The sequence below is a fragment of the Ovis canadensis genome, chromosome 3 (genome assembly GCF_042477335.2).
Source record: "Ovis canadensis isolate MfBH-ARS-UI-01 breed Bighorn chromosome 3, ARS-UI_OviCan_v2, whole genome shotgun sequence".
Taxonomy (NCBI): Eukaryota; Metazoa; Chordata; class Mammalia; order Artiodactyla; family Bovidae; genus Ovis; species Ovis canadensis.
The window spans coordinates 104616654-104642661 of record NC_091247.1 but is presented as its reverse complement, the minus strand read 5'-3'; the positions used below and the strand labels follow the sequence as shown (position 1 = coordinate 104642661).

Genomic DNA, 26008 nt, shown 5'->3' with positions numbered 1-26008 from the left:
CTACTTCCGAGCCTCACTTGGCCCACCTATCAAATAGGCAGATTCAGTATCTCTATCAACCCTCCTTGCCCTAAAGGAGGCTTGGTGTGTTTTGCTTTTTCTTGGGGAAATTCTTTTTTATTTTTATTTTTATTTATTTGGCTGCAGTGAGGTCTTAGGTGAGGGCTATGGGATCTAGTTCCCCAATCAGGGATCAAACCCTGGGCCCCCTGCACTGGGCACACGGAGTCTTAAGCCACTAGACCAAGAAGGAAGTGCCACTGGGGAGACTCTTATCTTGAAAGTGCAGTGTTTTTGTCAGAGACACAGGAAAATTAGCTTAATAATGTTGTAGCCACGTGTTCCAGGAAACAACTCACTCAGAAGGACAATGCAGATAGTGGAGTGCAGTTTATTACACGGGCGCACCCAAGGCAGAGTCTCCTCTTAGCCAAGGACCCCGACCAGCATTTGTGAAAATCTTTTATACCCCATGTGTACGTGTCTGCACCCACCACTCCAAATTCCTTGAGACTTACATAAACCAAGGAAAACACAATCCCAGTAAGCCCATCATTCACGTGCTGTGTGCTCATGTGCTCAAACAGTCAAACAGTTAGCCAATAATCAATAAACCGGGGGTTACACTCTGATAGATACAGAAAAATGTATGGCCTGTCTGGAGGAAGGGGTGATTAGTGTATGCTTTCTCTTAGGCGATGAGTAACCTAGATCCGATCTTCAAGGTTCCCCTGTGTGGAGGGGTCTTATCCTTCTGCTGTTGTGTTCATAGGCACTGAACACAGAGTTCAGAGTCCACTGGAAAGGTGGCCGAGCATGATCAGCATGAACAGGCCTGAGATGGAGTCCAGGCCCTACGAGTTCCTTCTTCATTCCCCTCTCTTGATGCTCTCAACTCATATTATGAGCATCATTCATAAGGATATATTGCACCCTGGCCCTCCAACCGCCAATTTGGGAGAATGACATCAACCTTCGGGTTACAGAGTTCATAATACATTGTAAAATTCAGGGTCCACAAAGCAGAACTATCAAGACAACTACAACAGTGGTAAATACAGTTTTCCACCCATCGCCCTTCACCCAAGATAGGACAGAAGTCCAGAAAGGGATGTTTCCATTTGACATTGCTTTTACCTGGTTTTCATGTCATCTAAAGCAGTCGATACATCGCCAGATAAGTCAGGAATGTATACACAGCATTCAACCTTAATCATAGCACAAGCTGTGAGTATGTCCACAGCCATTCTGTTACGAATTACCGCTTTTCTCATTTGGAGTTGCTCTTCATTTAAGGCTTGGGTGGCTTTTGTTCTATCCAGGAGGGCCTGTTGTGTGAAATTAGTCAAGGCCTCTGCTTTAATCACGATATCTGTTGTCCCTGTAGAGGGTACGAATAAGGCAGCAATATACTCGTATCATTGAAACACGGATCTTGTCCACGTAGCATGTAAACAAGGTAGATTTACCAGGACTACGGGGTAGATTTACAACAAGTAGGTTAGGCTTTTGTTACACTGGCATTTATATCAAATGTAACCCCATGCCCTGACTCTACTGACTGTAGGTCTTACACCAAGAGAGCAAGGAGAGGTTATGATTGGCAAGAGAGAGGAAAGTCTCTGTTTGTCATCCCAGAAAAGAGCAGAGTGGTTTAAAATCTCCTTGGCAGAGTGGTGACACCCTCCAAGGAATTCCATCCCTCGCTGACAGAGGCACAGCCCTACATACCCAGCAGTTGGGAGTGTTGTGGAAGTCTGCGTAGGAAGGTGCCCATGAGATGAAAACATTGTCCTGAGTCGAAACGGAAGTTAAATTCAAAATCACGTTGATGAGGCCAAGCAGCAGGAGTTGATTGTGCGGCTTCATCCTGAAGGGGCTTGTCCGGGATCTTCTTTTCCTTCTTCTTAAGGATGGTCTTAGTCTCTCGAGGGTCAGCGGGGTCCCTCTGTGCAGTCCACTCAGCGTTTTTTGGGTCTGCGTGGTATGTTCTCTTCACCCTCGTATGATGGATCCAAGGGACAATACCTGCCACTTTAACTGCAGTTGGGGTAGTTAGAATAACATGAGGGCCCTTTCACCAAGGGGCTAGCAAATCACGTTTCCAATCTTTGACCCATACTTGGTCTCCAAGCGTAAGCTCATGAATCTGTTCCCCAAGGGGGAACGGCACCCTTTCTTGTATAAACTTAGTTACCCGATTTATTACCTTACCCAGTTCCATCTGCTGTGAAATTGTATTCCCCCTTACCTGAGGCAAATTTGTTGACACCTCTTTTATTATGGGAGGGGGCCTCCCATACACAATTTCATATGGAGAGTAGCCTTGGGACTGTGGCGTCATCCTGAGTCTGAGCAGCGCCAGCGGAAGCAAGTCCACCCAGGAGCAGTCAGTCTCTATGATCCAGTTGGAGAGTCTCTTTAATGTCCGGTTGGTTCACTCCACCATCTGAGAACTCTGGGCCTATATGCAGTGTGCAGTTTCCATTTGATGTTTAAAGTTTTGCTCACTTGTTGTACTAAATCAGCTACAAAAGCCGGGCCATTGTCTGAACCAATGCTGGTAGGAAGTCCAAATCTGGGAACTATTTCCCTAAGCAGGCACTGGTCAACTTATGCTCTTTCAGTCCAGGCAGGAAAAGCTTCTACCCATCCCAAGAACGTACATACCATGACCAGCAGGTAACGGTGGTGTCGGTGAGGTTTCACTTCAGTGAAGTCCACTCCCAGGTGTTCAAAGGGCAGCGTGCCTTTCAGCTGAATAGCCGGAGGTTTTTGTCTGAATACCTGAGAGGCAGCATTAACCTGTGAGCAGGCAGCATGGCCTAGGCGGGTCGCTTGTTGTGCTTGGCTTACCAGATTGTGTGCCAGCTCCTCCAATAATTTGCCGCTTGGCAATTCCCACCATCCCTTTCCAGTCTTGATGGCCTCTTCCGCTTTGGCTAACCTGACGGCCGTTGTCCTTGTTTTATCAGGCTGGTGCCATCAGTACACAGGACCCAACTAGGGTCTGGAACCTTGTGTCCTTCTTTAAAACAAACCCCAGATACCTTTCCTCCTCCTTGCAGGTCTGTGCCTTCTTCTTCGACCCCCAGTAACCTGCTTTCATCAGCAGCTGGAGCAGTGCTTTTGTCCCTTCCCAGCACTTTTTCTTGGTCTCGGCGGCCAGCAGCAGGTCATTCCGTATTGTAGGAGCCAACATCCACACTCTTCCGGATGGAATGAGTCCAGGTCAGAAGCCAAGGCTTCCCCAAAGATGGCTGGGGGGTTCTTAAACCCTGTGGGGGAGTCCAGATGAGCTGCTGCTTGGTGCCCCCGGCTGGATCTTCCCATTCAAAGGCAAAGATGGGCTGTGACGCTGGGGCGAGGCGTACGCAGAAGGCATCCTTGAGATCTAGGCAGGTATAAACTTTAGTCCTCGGCGGGAGGAGGCTAAGTAAGTCACAGTAGCCTGGTTGACTAGCCTGAGATCCTGTACAGGCCTATAGTCCTGTCCTCCTTCCTTTTTGACTGACAGGATCGGCGTATTCCAAGCCGACTGGCACTCTCCTAGAATGCCTGCTTGTTTCAGTCTATTGATGTGGGGCAGTACGCCGGCCCAGGCCTCTATCGGTAGTGGGTACTGGCGCTTTCTAACCGGGATGGTGCCTGGTTTGAGTTCTATTGTCACTGGTGCTTGATGTCTAGCCAGCCTGGGGGGGAAGGGGGTTTGTCTTTCACCCAGACCTCAGGGAATAATTGAGCTAGCTCTTTCTCATGCTCTTCCAGCCCATGGTTCTTCCTTCGGAGGCTCATGCAACCTCCACTCACCTTGGGGTGGTATTGAGAGAGCAAATAAGTCATAGTGCCCATCCGGAAGGTGGGCCTCTGCTCAGGGGAAGAAAGTCACTTGTGCTCCTAGTTTGGAGAGCAAGTCTCTTCCCAACAGGGGTACTGGGCACTCAGGAATGTAGAGGCATTCATGAATCACTTGGCGCCCTCCATCTGACATTTTCTGGGCTGGCAAAGCGATTTAATCATCTCTTCTCCCGATACCCCAGTTACAGCGGTAGTCTTTCTGGACAGTGGTGCCGCAGGTTTTGTTACTACCGACAGTTCTGCTCCTGTATCCACCATGAAGTCAGTGTTTTGGTCCCCCACTTTTAAGGTTACCGTGGACTCTCGGGGACCTGATATCTCTGAGTCCTGGCAGCTCTGTTTAATTTCCAAGTCAGCAAGCCCCACCACTGCAGGAGCTTCCTCTTCCTTCCTTGCCTTAGGGCATTCATTCTTCCAGTGGCCAAAAGCTCAGCACCCGGCACACTGGTTTGGCCGTCACAGGGCCTGGGGCCTCTGTTGGGACTGGTTGAAGGACTGTCCTGTCTCTGGGGCAGAGGAGGTTTTCCAGAGGGGCCAAGATAGACTTTCCCAGAGCAGCAGTTAGCATTGCAAATCTCCTGTCTGTTCTCTTTCGTTCTGTTCCCTCCAGCTCTCTGGCAGAGTGCAGTCTGCTTAATTTCAACATCTCCCTCCCCTTCTACTCAGTACCTACCCGGAGAGACGGGTATAGCTTGGGCGGTTTGGCTGGAGCCAGATCCTAGAAGTGGTGGCCAGAGGCTTCTGTCACCGGGATCCGAGCCTGCCGAGGTGGCAGCTCTACGACCTCGGGGAAAGCTGGTGGAGGAGCAGCGGCTGCTGCAGGACTTCACCTGGCCCTGGATTGGCCATTAAGGCGCCTCCGGTCCTGGTGGAGCACTAGGAGGCAGGCGCGTCATTATCCAGTATGGGGGAGGGGGAAGGTCGACCCGGCCAAATCCTGTAGAATTTCCTTTTATATCATCAGTCAATTTTTGTGCCATTAATATTTTTTTCGCTTTCCCTTCTGGACACAGAACCTTGTCCAAGTAGGAGGGTCTTGAGCTAACCCTGGCCATGAGTCAATATATGGATACTGATCCGGGTGTCCCGGCTCTCCTGTGACTACTCTATAGACTGCTTCCTCTATTGTTAAGTTCATGGTGTTCTCTGGTGGCCATCCTACTCCCACAGGGGGCCATTCGACCTCACGGAGTATGTGGATGTGGTTAGGCTTCATCTTCACCCCATAGTCTCCTCCAAATCCCTTCTTTAAATTTTTAATCCTGCACTCCAATACAGTCACCTTAGATTCATCTCCCCCCATCTTGCTTACCTTCTCTGATCTTCTACTTTTCCTTTTCATTCTGTCTAGGAAGTTCTCAGTACCCTATGTACTTCTGATATTTCCACTCGATGACATTTAAATTGCCATTCTGCCTCCTTCCTAATTGGGGTGAGAAGAGCCTTACTTGCCAGATCCCAGAGGGAGAAGGGGGATCGGCGTGCCTTCAGCTGCCGGTCAGCACAGCCGAACCAGAAACCACGTGGTCCAAGACTGTTTCTCCCTTAAAGTCCGTTCTGCCTTGGTGGGCTTGATCAGGGGCGGATGAAAACATAGATGGGTTAAATATACCACGTCCCAGGCCATCTCCGGGAAAGCCAATTCATACTCACTTATGTATCCCCTTCCTTCTAGACCAACAATTCCGAGGGGGTCAAGAATTTCACAGCAGACGGGACATCTCCTGGGGGAGGGCAGAATACGAGCATACAGGGACCAGTTTCCTATCCTAAAAATCCCCTGGCGATCGCTGGTAATAATTTTCACACACCTCCTAAATGACCTTCACAAATTTCCTTCCTAAACTGTAGCATGCTCGTTGACCTGTGTACCAAGCAATCACTGCTGCCTGCCTATTCCAGGCCCCTGTGGGTTCGTGCCCCTTCTAGTCCCGCCCAGGGGGGGTGATCAGGCCCCCTCTTCCACCCTGCTGGGTGGGTTCCTCCTCACCTGAGCGCTCAGTTCCCTTGCTGCCGTTCACTACCTACCAAAGCAAAGAAACCAGGCACTGAAAGGCTAAATTCTTCCAGAGGGGCGAGGCGCCTTCCCCCCTCTAGGAGATTCAAGCCACAAAGCCTCGGGGTGGCCTCAAATGAGACCTGTCTCCTCAAAGTGAGGAGTTTCCCAGCCAATGCACCAAATGTTGTAGCCACACGTTCCGGGAAACAAATTCACTCAGAAGGACAATGCAGATAGTGGAGTGCAGTTTATTACACAGGCGCGCCCAAGGCAGAGTCTCCTCTTAGCCAAGGACCCCGACCAGCATTTGTGAAAATCTTTTATACCCCATGTGTACGTGTCTGAACCCACCACTCCAAATTCCTTGAGACTTACATCAACCAAGGAAAATACAATCCCAGTAAGCCCATCATTCACCTGCTATGTGCTCATGTGCTCAAACAGTCAGTTAGCCAATAATCAATAAACCCGAGGTTACACTCCGATTGATACAGAAAATTTTAGGGCCTGTCTGGAGGAAGGGGTGATTAGTCTATGCTTTCTCTTGGGCGATGAGTAACCTAGATCCGATCTTCAAGGTTCCCCTGTCTGGAGGGGTCTTATCCTTCTGCTGTTGTGTTCATAGGCACTAAACACAGATTCAGAGTCCACTGGAAAGGCGGCCGAGCATGATCAGCATGAACAGGCCTAAGATGGAGTCCAGGCCCTATGAGTTCCTTCTTCAGTAATAATTGTTAAGAGAGGGGTGGGCGGGGAGACAGGACCTGGGGGTCTGGGCTGCTTTTTTCCCGAAGCCCCAGGGGTTTCTAATCCTCGCCAGGCGGTTAGGACCTCAGCTTCCCTGCTGCCGGTGCACCCAAGTCAAAGCACACAGAACACCCTAAATGGCAGTTACTGAGATTGCACAGGTGGATTATAACAAGCTGGGAAGGGGCTATTTCCATCTGCTGGCGGCAGGACTCAGGTTAGAAAGTGATGGCCTGGGAAGCCATTCCTTCCAGCAGCTCACACTGGAGGAGGAGAGTGAGGGGGAGCAGGCAGGCTTTGGGGAGACCAGCCCTTCCTGATGGCAGCCTTGGTGTCCCCAGCTCAGGTGCAGAGCTCAGGGGAGTCAGATGGGAAGGGTGAGGGTGGGCACAGCCTGCATTTTAGACACAGTTACAGGGCGAGCGGTCAGGGGCCTCCCTCCACAGCTGCAACTGGGCTCCAGGGGTCAGTGCTGGCCCTGGACACCCCTCCTTCTAGGGCACTCCAGTCCATTCCCCGAGTAGCCCTGATCCTCGTCTCTGAGTCACCCTTTGATGAGGTTCCATTTCCTGTCAGCACCCTGTTATTAACTAGACTATTCTTTCCACAACTGCATCCTCCTAACCCCCAGCTCCGCAGGGATAGCAGTGGGACTGGTCAGGGCTCTGCTGCAGGCCCAGCCATGGCTTAAGCTTAAGGCACTTCAGGGGACTTGCCTGGTGGTCCAGTGGCTAAGACTCTGAGCCTGATCAGGGAACTGGGTCCCACATGCTGCAGCAAAGATAGAAGACCCTGCATGCTGCAACTAAGACCTGGTGTGGCCGAGTAAATAAATACTAAAAAAAAAAAAAAAATTGAGTCACCTCTCTACCGCAGACCCCCATGAGCAGTCCAAACCCCTATTCCCCTCACACACACCGCAAATCAAGCCTGAGCCGGGGGGTCCCGCGGACAGGTGCATCCTCTCCTTCCGGGGCTCCTGTTGGCCGCTGTGGCCACTCACACACTTCTCACACTTCTTTGCACGTGAGTAACGCATGTTTGTTGCACACACGTTAGGTAAGTGCAGATGAGAAGAGAATGAGAAATTGCCCAAGGTTCCACTTGGAGACGATCATGGTTTTATGCCTTCACTCCAGGTACCCCGCTATTTGTCATCAGCTACTCACACTTGTTAAGACACTGAGCACCTTTCAAAATAGCCACTTCCACATCATTTTCTTTATTGACAGCCCAGTGTGTGAGATGCTCATTTTGCCAGTCTCTCCACCGCCCAGTGATGGTTCCATCAGGGCTGTTTCCGGGATTGTGAATAATGCTGCCAGGAACATCCATCCATTTAGCAAATATTTCCTCCAACATGCTCAGCTATGGGCACCCTCTGTGTACTGGGCTCACAGCCACTGACAAAACAGAAGCCTGTGCAGACACATCTCTGGGCATATTCTTGACAGTTCTTTTAGCCGATGACTGGATGGGGCATTGCTGGGCTAAAGGGCACACCTTTGCCAGGATTCACCCTCCCAAAGGATTGGACCCATCTGAGTGACTCATCAGAGAGCCTCCCTGGACAAAGCCGGGTGGCCTCTCTGCTCCAGCCTGACCTGGCCTGGGCGCAGGCATGGCTAGAGCCAAAAGAACAGGCCCACGGGGAAGCTGAGCGAGGAGCCTGGTTCCTGGGCCCGGGGGGCTGGTCTTGCCACCCCTACCCTCCTTCACCTGGTGGCTGTCTTCCCAGGCTCCAAATTTGGCTTCTGAGTCTGGGCACTGAAATTGGGCAATCCTCCATAATCCTGAGGCACTGCCCTGCGCGCCCCCACTCAGCTCGGAGGCTAAGCCCTCCCAAGAGCGTCTGGCTAGGGCAGAGGGCAGCCAGGCTCCCACCCGGGGCCGCTGCGGGGCGGGGCGGGAGCAGGCCCTGCCCCCACCCCCACCCCACCCCCAGCCCAGGCCTCCACCCCTGGCCCGGCCGCGCGCTCGGGCGGATGCCCAGGTAGCCCAAACCTGTCGGGCAGGTTTGGAGAGCGGCGGGACGGAGAAGGGTGAAGGATGCGCGGCCTGCCCCGTGCGCCGCTCTCACTCTCGGCTCCCTGAACTCCGTCCTCCCACCCGCAGCCTACCGGCCGACCCCATGGTGCGCTCGCCTGACCTCCTGGCGGCCCTCCTGGGCCTGGGCCTGGGGGCAGTCGTGACCCTCCCGGGGGCGGGCGCGGCGGGCTGCAGGGCCCTCGGCCCGGCGGACCGCCTGGTTTTCGCCCCGGCGGCCAAGGCCCGCTGGCTGCCCCCTCGCGTCCGCGCCCCGGGACCCCTGGACTCACTGTACGGCACCGTGCGCGGCTTCCTCTCCGTGGTGCAGCTCAACCCCTTCCCCGCGGGTGAGTGCGCCCCTCCCCCAGACGAGCCTGGACGAGTTTGGGTCCCCAGCCTCACCTTAATCGCCTGTCCACCGCGGGGCGCGCCCACCCTCGGCAGCCGCTTGGAGGGCAGGGTCCCCAGCTCTCCCCACCCCCGTCTTCCTCCCCAGAAGCTCCCAGAACATCACCTTCCTGAGTGACCTTGGGCAAGCCCCTGTTCCTCTCTGAGCCTCCGTTTCTCGGCCCTAGAGTAGAGAAGATACATTCAAAGTTCTGAAAGAGCCGGCTGAGGTCTTCCCTGGGACTGGTGTTGCGAAGGGGCTTGCAAGGACCAGGAGGGACGGCCAGACCACACTTGCCCCCCCACCTCCCCATCCCCGCCCCCAGCCTGTCCCTTAACTCAGCGGGGAGGGTTGCTAGACCAGGCCTCTTCTCTGCTTTTAACCAGCTTTCCTGCTGCTTTCCTCCGGGGGGGAGGGGAGGAGGCCAGAGAGAGGGTTGGGCCAGGCCTGCCCTCAGAAATAGCCTCCAGTATCCCTGCGGAGGCCAGGGTAGGTGGGCACTGGTCTGTGGTGACACTGCCTTCTCTGAGGGTGCTGTGTGGTGGGAGGACCCCCTCCGGAGAGGGATTAGCCTGGCAGTGGAGGTGGACACAGAGGCAGGGCCGCTGCCCCCAGACTCAGCTTGACTCTTTCCCTAGAGCTGATAAAGACCCTGCTGAATGAGCCGGCCTCTGTGAAGGTGGATGAGGTGAGCGTGGAGGTGGTTTGGGGGAGGGTGTTCAGGTGTGAGCATCTGGGGCAGGAGGAGACAGGCCTCCTCAGCTGAGCCCACCTGGCTGGGTGACCCCCAGCGTGGGGTTCAGGCATCGCTTCCTCTCTTCTGTGAGCAGTCCACAGACCTGATTTCAAACCACAGTTCTGCCCTTAAGTGGTTGTGGGGTTGTGTGTGTGTGTGCTAAATTGCTTCAGTTGTGTCCAACTCTGCGACCCTATGGACTGTAGTCTACCAGGCTCTTCCGTCCACGGCCTTCTCCAGTGGGTTGCCACGCCCTCCTCCAGGGGATCTTCCGGACCCAGGGATTGAACCTGCGTCTCTTATGAGTCCTGCATTGGAAGGTGGGCCCCAGCTCCCTGGACTTCCGTTCCCTTGTTTGTAAGATGGAAAATAACAATATGGGGCTTCCCTGCTGGCTCCGCGGAAAAGGACCTGCCAGCCAATGCAGGAGAGGCAGGCTCGATTCTTGATCGGGAAGATCCCCCGGAGAAGGAAATGGCAAACCCACACCAGTATTCTTCCCTGGTAAATCCCATGGACAGAGAAGCCTGGCGGCTACCGTCCAGGCTACTGTCCAGGGGTCGCAGAAGAGTCAGACATGACTTAGCCGCAAATACCAATAAGGACACTGTGCCCCTCACAAGGAGATAGGAGATGTGGGCAAGGTGCCCCCTGCCCCCCACCCGCTTCTGATGTCCGGCGGCAGAGGGCTGGGGAGGGAGGTCGTCACAGCCCCTCATGCCTCGCCGCTGGCCCAGGTGGTGCGGTACCAGGCCGGCTACGTGGTGTGCGCTGTGATCGCCGGCCTCTACCTGCTGGCCATGCCCGCCGCCGGGCTCTGCTTCTGCTGTCTGCGCTGCCGCCGGCGCTGCGGGGGTCGAGTGAAGATGGAGCACAGGACGATGGCCTGCGAGCGTGCTGTCCTCGTGACGTTCCTGCTGCTGACCACCCTCGTGCTGCTGTGAGCGGCGCCCAGGTCAGGCGGGAGGCGTGGGCTGAGGCCCGAGGGGCCATGGGCATCCAGCCAGCAGCCGCCTCCTTCTCCCCCGCCCCCGCAGGATCGGCGTGGTCACTGCCTTTGTCACCAACCAGCACATGCACGAGCAGATGGGCCCCAGTGCCGAGGCTGTGCCGGAGACCCTGCTCAGCCTCCGGGGCCTGGTTTCCGAGGTCCCCCTGGTGAGCATCGAGCAGCCCCTCACCCCCACACGCCCCCAGGTGGGCGGGGCAGAGCAGGGTGGGGCCTGCAAATTCCTGCTTAGCCCGCACGTTAGAAAGAGTGCCTCTTCTGGCGTGCACCTGACTGCCCCCTGCTGGGGAGTCGCGTTCATAACCACACTTGCTATTCTCAGGATAGACGCCCAGGTGCAGGGATGGTAGGAGGAAGGGCCGGGGAGGTCATGGGAGCCCGGCTGTTTGCAACCTCCGGCCCTGTGTTTGCCTAGGAGCTGCAGGCCGTGGCAGAGCAGTTTTCCCTTCCTCAGGAGCAAGTCTTGGAGGAACTTAATGGTGAGGGTTTGGGCTGGGTTCTGCCTTGGGGGCCCTCTCATCCCCTTATCCACGTCCTTGAGGAGGTGGGGATCGGGCCCAGACGGGCAGCATGGCACTCTCTCCACTGCAGAGCACCCCTACGGCCAAGGGGAGGCGGAGGGAGGGTGGGGAGGCCCGGGGCGCCCTGCAGACTGCCCTGTGCTCCCCAGACATCGGTAGCAGCATCGGGACGGCGATCCACTCCCAGCTCAAGAGCACCGTGTATGAGGCGCTGGCCTCAGTGCTCAGCCTGGGACAGGGTGAGTGTCTCCGGGGGGCCCGGCCCCACCCTCGCCCAGCCCTACGGTTCCTTCTGCCACCTCAGGGGGCCCCACCCCTGCCTTTCTGCGCTCTCTGCCCGCTCCTGGCTTCATGTGCCCTGGGGCCGCTTCCATTAGGACTACAGAGATCAAGGGCCAGCAGGCCCCTTGGGGTGGGGGAGGGGAAAAGGGTCGATTTCCCCCAAGGCCTCTGAGGACGCTGGTAGCAGCAGAGGCCCCTCAGTCTGGATGTGGGTCTCTCAGCCCTGCAGGTCTCCGTGGACCACCTCCGAGGCCTGAACGCCACCTCTGTGGAGCTGCAGGTGGGGCAGGAGGCCCTGGCACCGGCTCTCCATGGGCACCGGCAGCGCCTCCTGGCACTACTACAGGAGCCCCGCTGCCAGGGCTGTGCAGGGGCCCTGGACAAAGGCCACAGCCTGGAGCTGGGAGCGGATTTCAGCCAGGTGCCGGCCCAAGTCTGAGTCCTCTGGGGGCGCAGGGGGCTGCTCTGCCCGCGGCTGCAAAGGCACCCTGTGTTCCAGGTGTCTTCTGAAGCGAACACCCAATCGCTTTCCCCAGCTGCCCCTCCTCTCTCCACACACCTGGGTTTAACGACCGCCATCCTGTCCCATGCCTGTGCCAGTGAGCCTCACGTGACTCGACTGCTTCTTTTTGCTTGCTGTTTTGTTAGTGGCCGTGCTGGGTCTCCGTGGCCGCTCTGGCTTTTCTCTAGTTGCGGCGAGTGGGGGCTGCTCTCCAGCTGTGGGGCACAGGCTTCTCACTACAGTGGCTTCTCTTGTCGTGGAGCACGCACGGGCTTAGTTGCCCCACAGCATGCGGGATCCTCCCAGATCAGGGATCGAACCCACGTCCCCTGCATTGGCAGGTGGATTCCTAACCACTGGACCACCAGGGAAGTCCCGGTTTAGCTTCTTGAGTTCTCGCGATCACCCAGGGCTGTCGGGGCTGGGGTCCCCATCGTATATACGAGGACAGAGTATTCAGAGGCCTCTGCCCCCATCCTTCCCCAGAGACCCCTCCCAGGCTTCTTCGTGGACTTTGTCATAACAACCCCCTCTCAAAAAACCGTTTCAGGTGCCCTCCGTGGACCACGTCCTACATCGGCTGGAAGGCGTCCCAGAAGCCAACTTCTACAGCATGGTCTGGGAGGTGAGTGCCCGCCCTGGTCTCCCTGACTTTTCTACCACTTGCCTGGGAACTCAAAAGTGAGGGACCTCAGTTCTTCCCTTTTGGGGTGGGAGCCCAGTTGAACCTCAGGCTTGGGTCTGGTCAGGGCCTCACCTACCATGCGGTACTCTGGACTGGAGGCTCACAATGCTGGTCCTTGCGTGCACGGTCTGGCTGGGGAGGTAGGCCTGGAGTTCAGAAGGAAGGGCCAGGATCCCCATGAGGTGTGGGCTGGGGATGGCTAGGGAGCAAGCTCACACCCTGAGCTCCAGAAAACAGGCAGGCTCTCCTGGGTGGAGACGGGGTGTGGGGGGAGGGTGCAGCGTGAGTCAGCACCTGTGACCCAGGGCCTGGAAAATGCCAGGGTTGGGGAACTGGTGAATCAGTTGTGCTGGGTGACTAGAGCAAACTATTCCAGGAGGAAGGAAGTGGAACCGGAGGCTGGAAGAATAGCCCAGAGCTGGACTTTAGGGAAACAGAGGGTGCTGTGCAGAATGGCTGGGAGAGATGAGACACTGGCTGGGAGTCTACCGCGATAGTCCGGGCAGGAAGGTGGAGACAGAAAGGAGCCATGTTTGGGGAAGTTGAGTCAGCCTGGGCCGAGGGAAGGGAGAGGGACCAAGAGAGCAAAAGGCCATGCATTTCCCTGATTTCCTGGGCTGGGAGCACCACGAGGGATGCTCTCCCTCCGGACCTGGTGAAACAAGGTCCCTCAAGCTGGGCCCCCAGGTGGAAAGCAGGAGGCACAGCCTCGTTTGGTTCCGGCAGGAGAACACCACCTTCAACGCCCTCCCGATCCTGGCTGCCTTGCAGACGGCTGACATGGTCAGAGGTGAGGGCCTGCCCAGGGGCCAGGCCGGCTGTCCAGAATGCCCCCCACCACACCCCTACCAAAGAAGCTTGTTGAGAAAGGGGCAAGGCAGTGGGGGTGGGGGGGAGGCTGAAGGCTGCCCTCTGGGGTGGGCAGGCCCGCTAGACCATCTCTATGCATCCCAGATATTCCTCTTGTCTACCCCTCCTTCCTGGGCCCCTGGGGGGTCTTCCCCATCCCTTAAGCCCCTGCTGCTTTGGGCAGAGCTGAAGAAGGTGGTGGCTGAGCAGCCCAGAGAGCTAAACACAATGGGAGAAGCGTTCCCAGTCTGGGAGGCAGCTTCTCGCTGGAGCCAGGCGCTGGAGGAGGTCGAAGAGCGCAGCCGCCCCTTCCTGGAGGAAGTGCAGAGATACGAGAGATACAGGTGTCTGGAAACCTGCGGAGGCGGGGGTGGGCGGTTCAGCCTCTCAGCCACCCTGGGCCCAGTTTCCAGCCCTAGTCAGCCCTCCTTGTACTAAGTCCCTGCCTCCATTTAAGCCAAGACCCCTTACTCACTGGGCCTCCACGCCCCCGACTTAGCTGTGCGCTGTGGGGATCTGAGCCTGAGGACCCTGTAGCAAGTCACACTTCTAAAGCCCCAGCCTCGGGGCTAGGCACCTCCCCCAGCCAGTAGGTCCTCAGGCAGCCCCTGCTGGTTTCCCTGACGCCCACCTCCTCCTTGGCAGGTGGATTGCAGGTTGCGTGCTGAGCTCTGTGGTCCTGCTTGTGGTGGTCTGTAACCTGGTGGGCCTCAACCTGGGCATCTGGGGGCTATCTGCCAGAGAGGACCCCAGCCACTTGGAAGCCAAGGGTGAAGCCGGAGCCCGCTTCCTCATGGTGTAAGAAGGGCTGGGGAAGAGGGGAAGGGTCTCTGCCTTCCGGGCTGGCACATTCTTCTCATGCTCCTGGTGTGACTACAGGAGCCGGTCCTAGGGATCAAGAGACTGAGCTCTGGGCCAGCTTGCTGCATGGCCCTGGGTGAATTATAACCCAACTGGGCCTCAGTGTCCTTTGTATAAAAGGGCTGGCCTAGAGCAGGAATGGCAAAGAAGAAGCACTTCCCCTTCCCCACTGGTGGCAACTATAGTGACTGATGGATGCCTTTCTCTCTGAGCCCAGATGAACAACGGTGGCCCAGCAGTAAAGAGTCTGCCTGCCAGTGCAGGAGATGAGGGCTTGATCTCTGGATCAGGAAGATCCCCTGGGGAAGGAAATGGCAACTTCACTAGCTTCAATAGTCAATGGGCACCTTTCTCTCTGAGCTCAGAATCCTTCCTAACCCTGTGTCCAGCCACTAGCAGGTGGCACCAGAGGCAGACTCTGTTTGCCATCCCTGGACTAGGTCATGTCTAAGGCCAGGGCTGCCACGTTCAGCTGCGCAGGCTGGGCACTGCACAAAGGGGCCTGGCCCAGGGGTGAGTGAGATCCAGCCCATGTTTCACTCCCCAGGCTTCGTGAAGAAGCTCTGGATGGTCGTACGGGTCCTACCTAGAGGCTATAGGTGGCTGCCCCTGCTGGTGAGTCGTGGGTGAGTCATGGCTGGCCATGCCAGGGAGTCGTGTTGAGGCTGAGCCCTGGAGCTGGCCACCTGCAAGTGCCCTCGGCCCAGAGACCAGCAGCCCTGGCTCTTTTTCTAAAAAATTAATTCATTTATTTTAACTGGAGGATAAGTGCAGTATTGTGATGGTTTTTGCCATGCATCAACATGAATCAGCCATAGGTATACATGTGTCCCCCTCATCCTGGAGCCCTGGCTGCCCTCTCCTCTAGGCTGCCAGCTGGGCATGGAGCGGGGATGGGGCGGGATGAGGTGGGGCAGTTGCCAGTTCTGAGTCCTTCCTCCTGCCCCGGAGGCCACGTCCTGTGCGGTCCTCTCCCCAGAGGGCTCTGCCCTGGGGCCGGCTCACTGACCAGGGTGGCCCCAGGGTGCAGAATGGGGATGGAGAGCATGGTCCAGGGCATCCTCCCCGCTCAGCCCATCTCAACCGTGTCCCCCCCACCTTCCTCAGGGGTGTGGGCTTCAGCTTCCTCTTTGCTGTGCCCCTCATCCTCCTCGTCTTCTCCACCTTCCTGGTGGGCGGCAACGTGCAGACGCTGGTGTGCCAGAGCTGGGAGAGCGGAGAGCTGTACGAGGTGGGCTTACCTAGCCCTGGGCCCAGAGGGACATGGAGAGAGATGTGGGTAGAACTGGAGGTTCAGAAGGAAGTTTGGAGCCAGAGGGGGCCAGAGGGCAAAAGGGACAGGAAGAATGACGGAGATGGCTAAGGAGAGAGATGGAAATTCACCAGTAAATAAGGAGTCAGAGAAAAGAGCCAGTGAGTCCCCGGGCCCCAGGCAGGGACCTCGAGGGATGGCACCCAGACATGAGCCCCTCTGTTTCCTAACACTAAGTCTGGGAACTGGGGATCCTGGTTCCCTATTGCACTGAGCAAGTGAGCTGAGATGCTGGCCCAGATCCTCTGCCGAAGAGCAGGCTGGCCACCCACCTAGAGATTCCTGGAGAGAGTCCCTGCCAGGATTTAGGGCCCAAGAGTGACTGGAGGTAGAGGCAGGTGTGGGCTGAAGTCATAGAGGTGTGGTCTCTGCTGTGCCAGGGCAGCAGGGGACCAGGCCCTGGGAAGCTGGGGCGGCCCTATCCCCTACTCCCTGCTCCAGGCCCGTTCCCTCCTGCCCCATCCCCAGTTTGTAGACACTCCAGGGAACTTGCCACCATCCGTGAACTTGTCCCAACTTCTTGGCCTGAAGAAGAACCTCAGCATCCTCCTGGCCTATGAGTGAGTGGGCAGCCTGGCCTGGGGGATGGGGTGTGAGGAGGCACTAAGGTGGGTGGCCCGTTGGGATGACACACCTGCCCTCCCTGCTCTCACCTCCCATGTCCATCCCCAGGCAGTGCAAGCAAGGGGCCGTGCTCTGGACCGTCCTGCAGCTCAATGACTCCTACGACCTGGAGAAGCACCTGGATATCAGCCAGGTGAGAGAACCTTCTGGAACACAGTGGGGACCCCCCCATCCTGCAGGTCCCCCCTCTTTTGGTCTTGCCTTTATGGAGGAAACTTCTCCTTCAAACTGAGAAGTATGCAAGAGCGATGGAGGTGCCTCCGGAGCAGAAGAGCCAGGTGCAAGCTCAGGGCATGGCCCAGGGCTAGAGACCAGGGAAGGTTCCAGAGTGTGTGGGTGGGTGCATGAGTGCCTGGAGGCTGTGATCAGCTCAGAGTGCTGTGCTCCCAGGAAAACGGAACGCACCTGAGGTTGAGACCAGACAGGGTGGCGACAGTGAGGGAGAGGACTCAGGTGTGTGTCCTGACCCAGGACAGCCATTGGTTGGGATGCTCCAGTTGGGAGTGGGGAGGTTGGGGAGGGGAGTGGCGGTGAAAATGATGGTGATGAATTGGGTACCACTAGAGCAGGGCTCCCCGCAGCCCCCTCCTGAGCGCACACAGCCCGTAGGTGATGTCAGGATTTGACCCCCACCAGCCTGCTCCCTAACCATTGGACTTTGCCAGAACTTGGTGTGTAGAACTGGAGAAACTTATTAACACTGGCAAGAGACAGTTCTAGAACAAAGAGAAGGAAAGTCTGCTTCCTGAGAGGAGACGTGCTTTGTGAATGTGGCTCTCCCAAGGGTCCACAGAGGCTGTAGAAATACCCCTCCTGTCCTCCTTCTGCTCCTCCTAAGACACTAACTCCTGATTCTGCACTCTCTTCAGAATCCTTCCAACTCCTTTCTGAAAAATATTTATTTAAGTATCTACTTGCATTTTCTGCCACTTTTATTTTTTTCATGGCATTTTCGTTGTTGTTGCTTTATTTTTATGCATTTATTTTTAGGCTATGCTATGGGACATGTGGGATCTTAGTTCCTCAACCAGGGATCAAACCTGTGCCCCTTACATGGGGAGTGCAGAGTCTTAACCACTGGACGGCAGGGACGTCCACTTCCAACTCCTTTTGAATTCACCATCCATTCCTAGCCCACAGCATAGCATAGCCAAGGGGTCCAGACTTTCCGTCCCAACTCTGTGTCTTAAACTGTATAACCTGGGCAGTTTCCCTAACACGGCAGCCACCTCCTCCTTCAGCATCTCTAATCAGATGGGAGATCCACTGAGCAGACTCTGTCCTGGTGGGAGGCCACAAGGTGAAAGCTGGCCAGGGAGGGCTTCTGTGAGGGGCCTGGGCACTGAGACGAGGTCCTGTGCTCCGCTGACTGGAAGGAGGGGGCGCTCTCAGCCCCGGTCCAGGGAAGGGGTCCAAGTCACAGAAGAGCTTCAGGTCCAGAGGGATCGAGCAGCCCTCGGGGGGCCATCTGGCAACATTCCAAATAAGACCTTAGGCGAACTTGTCCTCAAAGGAGGCAATAGTGAGTTGATGATGCAGAGATAAATAAGCAAGGTGTGCCTTCCCAGGCCCCAGGAGGCCTCTGCCCATCTGGAGACACGTGTACCTGTCTGTTACTGATGCCTAAAACCTTCTCTAAGGTTCTGGCCTCTGAGAGGATGGGCCTTTGCCCCGCTGAGGAAGGCACTGGGGGCGGGGGGTAGATGGGGAGAGGTAGGCTGAGCTGCATCCTCTGATGCCCCTCCTGGCTTCAGCTTCTCATCTGTGAAACTTGGGGCTGAATTTCATGCCCTTTAAATCTCTCCCAGCAATGGTTGGAAAATGTCGAATTCCTTTTTAAACTGCTCTTAGAAATAATTTGGCCACCTGATGTGAAGAGCCAACTCATTGCAAAAGGCCCTGATGCTGGGAAGGATTGAGGGCAAGAAAAGAACGGGGAGACAGAGGATGAGATGGTTGGATGGCATCACTGACTCAATGGACATGGGTTTGAGCAACTTCCAGGAGATAGTGAAGGTCAGGGAAGCCTGGTGTGCTGCAGTCCGTGGGCACTGAGTCGCAAAGAGTCAGGCACCACTGAGCAGCTGAGCAACAACAAATCTTAGAAATGTTGGTTGTGTCCATTCATTCATTCATTTATTTTTACCCATTCAACAAACTTGCACTGCACCCATCACATGTGAACCTCTGCTCTAGACACTGCTGGTTTGGTACAGGGTTGAGCAGACAAGATAGCATTCTCGTGGGGCTGATGTTAATAGACAAGCAGCCACATGAGTAAATAGCATACTTGGTGATATAATTAAGCACACAGCATGCGTGCGTTAGCTGCTCAGCCATGCCCAACTCTTTGCAACCCTATAGCCTGCCAGGCTCCTCTGTCCATGGAATTCTTCAGGCAAGAATACTGAAGTGGGCAGCCATTCCCTTCTCCAGAGGATCTTCCCTATTCAGGGATTAAACCTGGGTCTCCTGCATTGCAGGCAGATTCCTTACCATATGAGTCACCAGGGAAGCCCAAAGCACATCATATACTATATGTTAAATAAGTAAATAGCATGCTACGAAGACCTTAATACAAGGTGATATAATAAAGATGGGCCAAGAAAGCTGTTTCTACTGGGCGACCTTGGAAGGTCTGTGTTGCTATACAGTAGGCAGACGGATGCTGGGGGAGGCTGAGTCCTAGTGAGGGTGAGTTAGAGTTGGGGATGGGGAGCATGGGGAGGAGAGGCCTGCTTGGAGCCTGTCTGGGGCTGGTAGTGTCCTCGGTATTCAGAAGGAGGGCCTGGAGGGGTTCCTCACCTAGGATAGCAGCTTTGGGGTCCTGGCTCAGCCACTGAGCATGGCCCCAGCCTGCCCCCTCCCTCCCAGTACACCGTCAAGCTGCAGCAGGAGTTGCAGAAGCTCAAAGTGGACGTGAAGAATCTGGACCTGCTGAGCCCAGCTGCCCGTCGGGATCTGGAGGCTCTGCAGAGCAGTAGGCTCGAGAGCATTCACTACCCTGGCTTCCTTGCTGAGGTCAGCAGTGGGCACCTCAGGCCAGACCTTGGTAGATCAGAGGGGCCTACAGAGGAGGTGGGGGTGGGTTACTGTCTCACCTCATCTGGGGTCTTCATACTCTCTTGACTTCCCTACATGTCTCTAGGGCCTCTTCTGTTGGGGATGTCCCCAGACCCTGTGCCCCAGAGTGCCACCACCCACACCCCACTCCCCACCCCCCGGCCCCATCCCAGGCTGAGGGGGAGTGAATACGCCCCACCCAACCGCAGGTGTCACTGTCCATGGTCCTGAACACTCTGCCGTTAACAAAAACTGGGGGGGACGTTGCCTCTCCATTGGGTTACACCAGAGGGTGCCTCGTGGTTTTTTTTTTCCTTTCCTAATGGAAAATGTCTCATATATTTCACAATTTCAGGTCAAACCCACTGTGAGCGATGTGTTGTTATAGTAGACTTAGCTGGTGTGGGTACTCTCGAAAATACTGGGAATTCTAGGGTTGGGGGAGCCGGGGTTCATCCCCTCCTGTCTATCTCTAGATCCAGAAGCCAGTGGTGAATAGTGACGTGGAGAAGCTGGTCCAGGAGCTGGAGGGACTGTCCCAGACCCAAGTGAGAAGGGAGCAGCGACCCTGTTGGGCAGGCTGGAGACAGGAGCCAGGGAGAGGGGATGGGCAAGAGTGCCTGACTTGGGGAGGTGTGTGTGTGTGTGTGAAGCTGCTTTAGTCGTGTCCGACTCTTTGTGACCCCATGGACTGTAGCCTGCCAGGCTCCTCTGTCCATGGAATTTTCCAGGCAAGAATACTGTGGGTTGCCATGTCATCCTCCAGGGGATCTTCCCAACCCAGGGATTGAACCCATGTCTCTTATGAATTGGGGATGGGATGAGGGCAAAGGCGGAGGATTGAGGGCCCCCACCACCAAGGGCCCTTCACTGGGATGAAGGGTCAGTTTTGTAGGGTCAGTTCTGACTCAAACTCTACCACCAACTGCTGTGGGGCCTTGGGCAAATCTTTCTACGTCTCTGGGCCTTCATCTCTAAAGTAGATTGTCCCCCACCTCAGATCAGATGCTGTCAGATGTGGTCTGACGTCACACAGCTGGGCAGGCATTACTAGGTACACACGGCTTCTAGCATCCACAGGATCAGATGCTGTGAGGACGGTGGGATCAGCTGTCATCACAATTGCCTCTCGAAGCTTAAAATCTACTGGAAAAAAGAAGACTTTGTCTTTATAAATATTGAGAGTTTAAGAAGTTCTCTTCGAGACATCTCACAGACAGCCCTCCCTAGTTCCCCCATGGTGGGCAGAGCAAGTGAGGGCTGAACTTGGAACTTGGGCTCAGGTAGGCCCCCAAACCCAGATGTGGTCCATGAGCTTCAGGAGGCCTCAGTTTCCTGCCTCTGAGCCCAACCTCTGATTCCAGCACTTTCCACGCTCTGCAGTGTGTCTTGTTGAGCAGTTTGGTGAAGGGTCTGTTGGCAGAGGCTGTCTTGGCCTGGGCAGAGTGCCATTCTGACCTGTCCCCCCTCAGGGCAATGCTACGCTGGGGCAGAAGCTGCAGGAAGAGGCCCGAGGGCTCCAAGACCTCCATCAGGAGAAGATCCTCCCACAGCAGAACCTTGTGGTACGTCTGGACGCTCAGGGAGCTGGGGACCTGGAGAGGAGATGCAGGGAGAGGGGGTGGAAGAGGAGGGGGGATGCTGTGAACCCTCCCTCCTACCCAGCCCTTCCCCTAACCAGCCCTGATCTCTCTCACAGGCTAAACTCAACCGCAGTGTCCAGGCACTGGCATCCTCTGCCCCACATCTCCAGGTGGCTGCTAGGGAGGGCTGGAGAGGGTGGGCAGTAGAGGGAGGAAGGACGTGACTTTCAGCTGACTCGAAACCTTGCCTGCTCTGATCTGTCCCAGTGGAGGTGGAGGGTGTGGTGGAAAAACGTGAGGCTGGGTGGGCAGACCCCTGGGGACCGCCATATATGGCCTCTGTGTCCTTGGGGCCTAACATCCCCCATCCCAAGTTGAGTGTGTTGGGTGTCGTATGTTGAGTTAACAGATGGACAAGTGAATGGGTGGCCATTCCCTGATGGATCCTCTCTCCTCCCCCACAGTCAGAGATCTCAGGTGTCCTGGACAGAGTCACTCACCTGAAAGGAGAGCTGCCAACCTGGGCCACCCATATCCTGAGGAATGTGAGTGGGGGGCGTGGGGCAGGGACAGGGGGCAGTCTCAGAGTTGGAGGTGAGTTGAGCAGTTAAGGCACAGGGGCCTCACACCCTAGGATTCTCCACCCCTGCTCCCTCACCAGGGGCTCACAGGAAAGACAGCTCAGCCTGTCCTGATGGTGCCAGGCATGGGGGACAAGGCTGCTGGCCCTGGGACTCTTACCAGCCCAGGACTCCTCTCATCCTTGCAGGAAAGTGAGTGTTTCCTGAAGCGGGAGATGGGCTACTTCTCCCAGTACATGGCCTGGGTGAGAGAGGAGGTGAGTGGAGGCTCAGACCCTCCTGGCCTCAGGCAAGCTCCCAGCTATTTCCCTTCCTCTGCCCGCTAGAGCCCCTGGAGGTGCCCTGGGCCTAGACTCCCAAACCTGGCATCTGGATGCTGAGTTCTGCCCACCCCCAAGCTCTGCCACAGCCCTTCTCTGAGGCCTGAGCATGGCCGGGCTGGGACTGGCCAGCGTTGCTTTCTAGGCCGCGCTGTCCCTCAGCCCCTGCCCCTGCTCGCGCTGGTCCCGCGCCAGCCTGTCTGAGGCCAGCGTGTCAGAGCCCCCCTCCTCCTGTGGGCCCTTACTGATCACAGCTTCTGCAGGCGGTCTGCCGCTCGCTCCGGGCTGAGGGGGTCCTGCTTAGCCCTGAGCTGTTTGCATGCGCGTGTGGGTGTGAGCGTGTCAGTGCACTGTGTGTGTGCACACGTGTCGTCTCCCAGCGCGAGTGCCTTGGAGGACATCTCTGGGCACACCGCAGGGGCTTAGCACAGGCTGCTCATGGGGTGGCGAGCGCGGGGGTGAGCGACGGGCCGACGTCAGCAGGCCCTCGCTGCTCTGCGTTCCCACGCCCGCCTGCGTCCCTGTCGCCTCTCAGAACGCCCGTGGGTCTGGGAGTGCCGGCATGTAGCTTCCTCATGTTGGCACCACAGGTGACTCAGCGCATTGCCACCTGCCAGCCCCTCTCCGCAGCCCTGGACAGTGGCCGTGTGATCCTGTGTGACATGGTGGCTGACCCCTGGGTGAGCGCCCTGCCCCAGCTCACCAGGGCTCGTGGATGGGGAGGCCGCCGGAGGGGGCAGCGTGAGCCCACACCCCGGTCCTTCCTCGGGCCTGAGGTCGCGTCCCCGTGCCCCTTGTTGAGTCCGTGGAGGGCTGGGGGTGTCGAGCTGCATGGGAGGGCACCGCTCCCAGCACAGCGTGCTGACCCCACATCCTCTGTCCCAGAACGCCTTCTGGTTCTGCCTGGGGTGGTGCACCTTTTTCCTGATCCCCAGCATCGTCTTTGCTATCAAGACCTCCAAGTACTTCCGTCCCATCCGGAAACGCCTCAGGTGAGGTCACTGCTAGGACTCGGGGTGGGGGCAGGGGCTGAGGAAGGAGCCCTTCCAGCTGCTGGGCCCGGCCCCTGCTGCCCACCCCCACTTCTTGAGACACACACCCCTCCAGGCCAGGGAAGCCTATGCCTAACCCCGAAGAGCCACACACTCTGAGGTGCTCCGGGGCCAGAAAGTTCTTCCAGGTGTCTGCCCCGAAGCCTTCTTGCTGCAACACACTCGCTGTTCATAGCTTTGGGGAGCCCTGTTCTTCTGGGCTCTGGGCTTGTTCCTGTGTCGGGGCTGAGGGTCTGAGCCTGGGGCTCGCAGACTCATCCCCTGCGACAATGCTGCAGCTCCACCAGCTCCGAGGAGACGCAGCTCTTCCACATCCCCCGGGTCACCTCCCTGAAGCTCTAGGACCCCAGTGAGTGAGTTTTCCCAAGCCCGTAATTCCTTGGTGCCGTGGATGGGGGCGGGAAGGGAAGGGTTGGGATCTGGGGTCCCCAGGGCCCAGGAGGAAGGTTCTGGGATGTGGCCAGGGTGGACAGGCCTGAGCTTGGCTCTTCCCCTCCCACCTCCTCGCCCTCCCCCATTTGGTTCCACAGCACGGATATGGCCGCAGGGTGATACACGGGGCTGCCTGCCTCCCCACTGACTTGGCTGGGACCAGAGGACTTCCGTCACTTTTGCTGCCAGAGCCCAGGCTGGCATCCAGGCCTGGACTGTCCCCTGTCTCTGGTTACCAGACACCCTCTTGCTAATCCCTTTGCACCCCACTTTCTGCTCATGACCCCTTCATTCTTAAAAACACACTTAGCTTCTTTTGAACTTCAGAGCCAACAGGATCCCCCAGGTGTCTCCCTTCTCCTCCTTGCAGTATATCAGCACCAGGAAGAGCCTGTTGTCCCCCTAGAGGAACCCCCTCTCTGCGCCTCTCCAAGCCCCTTGCTCACTCCCTCCTCTCCACTGGCCCCCACTTGCCCTCTTGGCTCTGCTCCCTCCCCGGCCCTCACTTCCTCCCCCGGGAAGCCCTTTCCCCCTGTGTCCCCTCTTTACCTTATGCCACTATCTGCTGACCCCGAGACCCCTCCTGTCCAGCCACACTGATCAGGTAAAGCCATCAAGCAAGCCTGAGCCAGCTGCAGGCTCAGCCTCGTGGCCCCGAGCCCTCCACTCCTAGGCACTGGGACCACCCCTCCACAGACCCCGGCCCAGATTACTGGCCCCGGGAGTGCAGGAGGCCCATGTGAAGACTGAGCCCCCGCCTGCACCTTGGGCTGGGAATTACGCTGCTGCCCCTCTGCCCTTCTCTGAGCACTGGCTTCCTAAGAAGGGACGTAGGCTGTGGGCTGCAGTGGGGCTCACCTGCGGCACCCCAGAAAGTAGCCTCTCCGACAGCTACCCAGCTTTTCCAGGAGAGATTTGGTGGCCACAAGGGGATTTTGCACGATGGCCCTTACTCCTTCAGTCCCATGCATGTGGTCTGGTGTCATCCCATCTCCATCTTTGTGTCGGATCCTGGGTTCCAGAAGTGGGGAAGAGGAAGAGAGAACAGGAAGTGGACAGGACCTCGGATCCATTAAGGTGTTTTCACTGGCTAAGCCTTAGCTTTGGGTCTTTCAGCTCTCCCAGGCTGGGGCTCTGGATGTGGTTGGTGTTCAATGAGTGTGGAGAGGGAACTTCAAGGCCTCCTCTGGCCACAGGCATCCAGGGGTCACCCCAATGATGAGCAGGTGGGGTGGGACCCACTCTGGGAGCAGTCAGACCTGGCTTCACTCTGGGCTCTAGTGTATGGTGACCAGGGTACCTTGAACATGATCCATAGGTCCTCCAGACCTCAGTTTTTCCACCTGTAAAATGGGAAAAGAGTCATAGCCATCTCATAGGGTTGTAAATAATGTAACAATGTGTGGAAACCCCTTGGCAGGGGACTGTCACAAAACAAATACTCAAATGCTGCTATTTCTCTCTCTTTTTTTTTTTTTTTGCCATGACTACAGTGGGCCAGGGGCAGAGCTGGGTCTGGGCAGATACAAGCGAAGAGGGAGGCAGGTTCCTGTTCAAAGGCGCAAAGGCCTTTAAGATAAGAATCTGCTGAGTTTTCAGGGGGTGTCTATTTTTAATTGCATCTTACAAACCAGCAACAAATTTGCTACTAGAAATTGGGATGGTGTCCCAACTTTCATTACTGCCAACACACACAGACCAGCATCCTTAAACGTGGCACAGTCGCCTCTTTTTGGCTTTTCCCAGAACAGTCTTGGCTTGCTTTTCATCTGTTTCCTGCATAGGGAACTGTAGCCCCTTGCATTTTAAGAATTAAATTGTTGGGATAAAAACAGAAAATGATTAAAAAATAATTTCTAGTTCTCTATCAATATTGCCTGTCTTTTATATATGTGACCAAACTAGGTATAGTTTAAGTTCAGTAACTCCCTAATAAGAAGCCTCTGTGAGCCTATTTCTGTTGTTGGTTGTTTCTCTCGGTTTTTGTTGGTATTGTCTCCTTGCCTACTTGGAAAGAATGAAGTGCCACATATTTTAGCTGTAAGTCTATAGAACGAATTTGAGGCAGAATGAGGTTAACTTGCTTCATGAGGATTATGTGTACATTGGGCAGATGGCTTGCGATCCTGCAAACCAAGTTGTTTTAATTGACTTTCAGGGACTGAGAGGATTTGCAGTGCCTTGGAGCACTTTTCTGTTTCCAGGTCATTCATACTTTGGGGACGAAACCATCTGGGGTCCCAACCTAAAGCACGAAGGGTTTTTCAGGCACCCTCCCTGCCCTTGGTGGCCCTAGTTTTGACCTCCTTAGACCCAGAGGCTGTCAACAGCTCTGCTCAGCATCTTTGCTGTATCACCAGATCCTTTAGGGAGAAAGTAGCCCCAGATGTCTCTGGGTTTCTTTCTTTTTCCAGATCTTGGCCCTGTGACTTTTTACTGCCTTGTTTGCTCCCTGATACCCCTGAATCAAGAGCTTCCCAGGTGGTGATAGTGGTAACCCATCTGCCAATACAGGAGACAGGAGACTCGGTTTCGATCCCTGGGTCAGGAAGACGCCCTGGAGGAGGAGATGGCAC

General features: G+C 56.1%; 1 protein-coding gene across 3 annotated transcripts; it reads left to right on the top strand.

The window, feature by feature from the left end:
* The first annotated feature begins 8589 nt into the window (after nt 1-8589).
* PROM2 (prominin 2) lies at nt 8590-25303 on the top strand. Of its 3 annotated transcripts, none has more exons than XM_069580605.1 (24): nt 8590-8979; nt 9659-9708; nt 10494-10696; nt 10794-10914; nt 11181-11244; nt 11436-11525; nt 11790-11989; nt 12621-12695; nt 13482-13545; nt 13789-13948; nt 14250-14402; nt 15573-15696; nt 16246-16337; nt 16450-16534; nt 19276-19422; nt 19941-20012; nt 20937-21029; nt 21164-21217; nt 21512-21592; nt 21817-21885; nt 22539-22628; nt 22834-22940; nt 23279-23349; nt 23531-25303. In XM_069580605.1, the coding sequence occupies exons 1-23, from the start codon at nt 8736-8738 to the stop codon at nt 23340-23342; spliced, it is 2502 nt and encodes an 833-aa protein (XP_069436706.1). In that variant the 5' UTR covers nt 8590-8735; the 3' UTR covers nt 23343-23349; nt 23531-25303. The 3 variants fall into 3 exon arrangements, with proteins under 3 accessions (XP_069436706.1, XP_069436707.1, XP_069436708.1); XM_069580606.1 differs by having other exon boundaries at nt 8594-8979; nt 23279-23353; XM_069580607.1 differs by lacking the exons at nt 19276-19422; nt 19941-20012 and having other exon boundaries at nt 8594-8979.
* The last annotated feature ends 705 nt before the right edge of the window (nt 25304-26008 follow it).

Bases quoted from the DNA above. Each gene is read 5' to 3' on its own strand.
- PROM2 (XM_069580605.1), top strand. From the start codon at position 8,736: ATGGTGCGCTCGCCTGACCTCCTGGCGGCCCTCCTGGGCCTGGGCCTG. The intron at 10,915-11,180 runs GTGAGCATCGAG...GTGTTTGCCTAG, and splicing joins TGGTTTCCGAGGTCCCCCTG to GAGCTGCAGGCCGTGGCAGA. The intron at 21,886-22,538 runs GTGAGTGGAGGC...TTGGCACCACAG, and splicing joins TGGCCTGGGTGAGAGAGGAG to GTGACTCAGCGCATTGCCAC.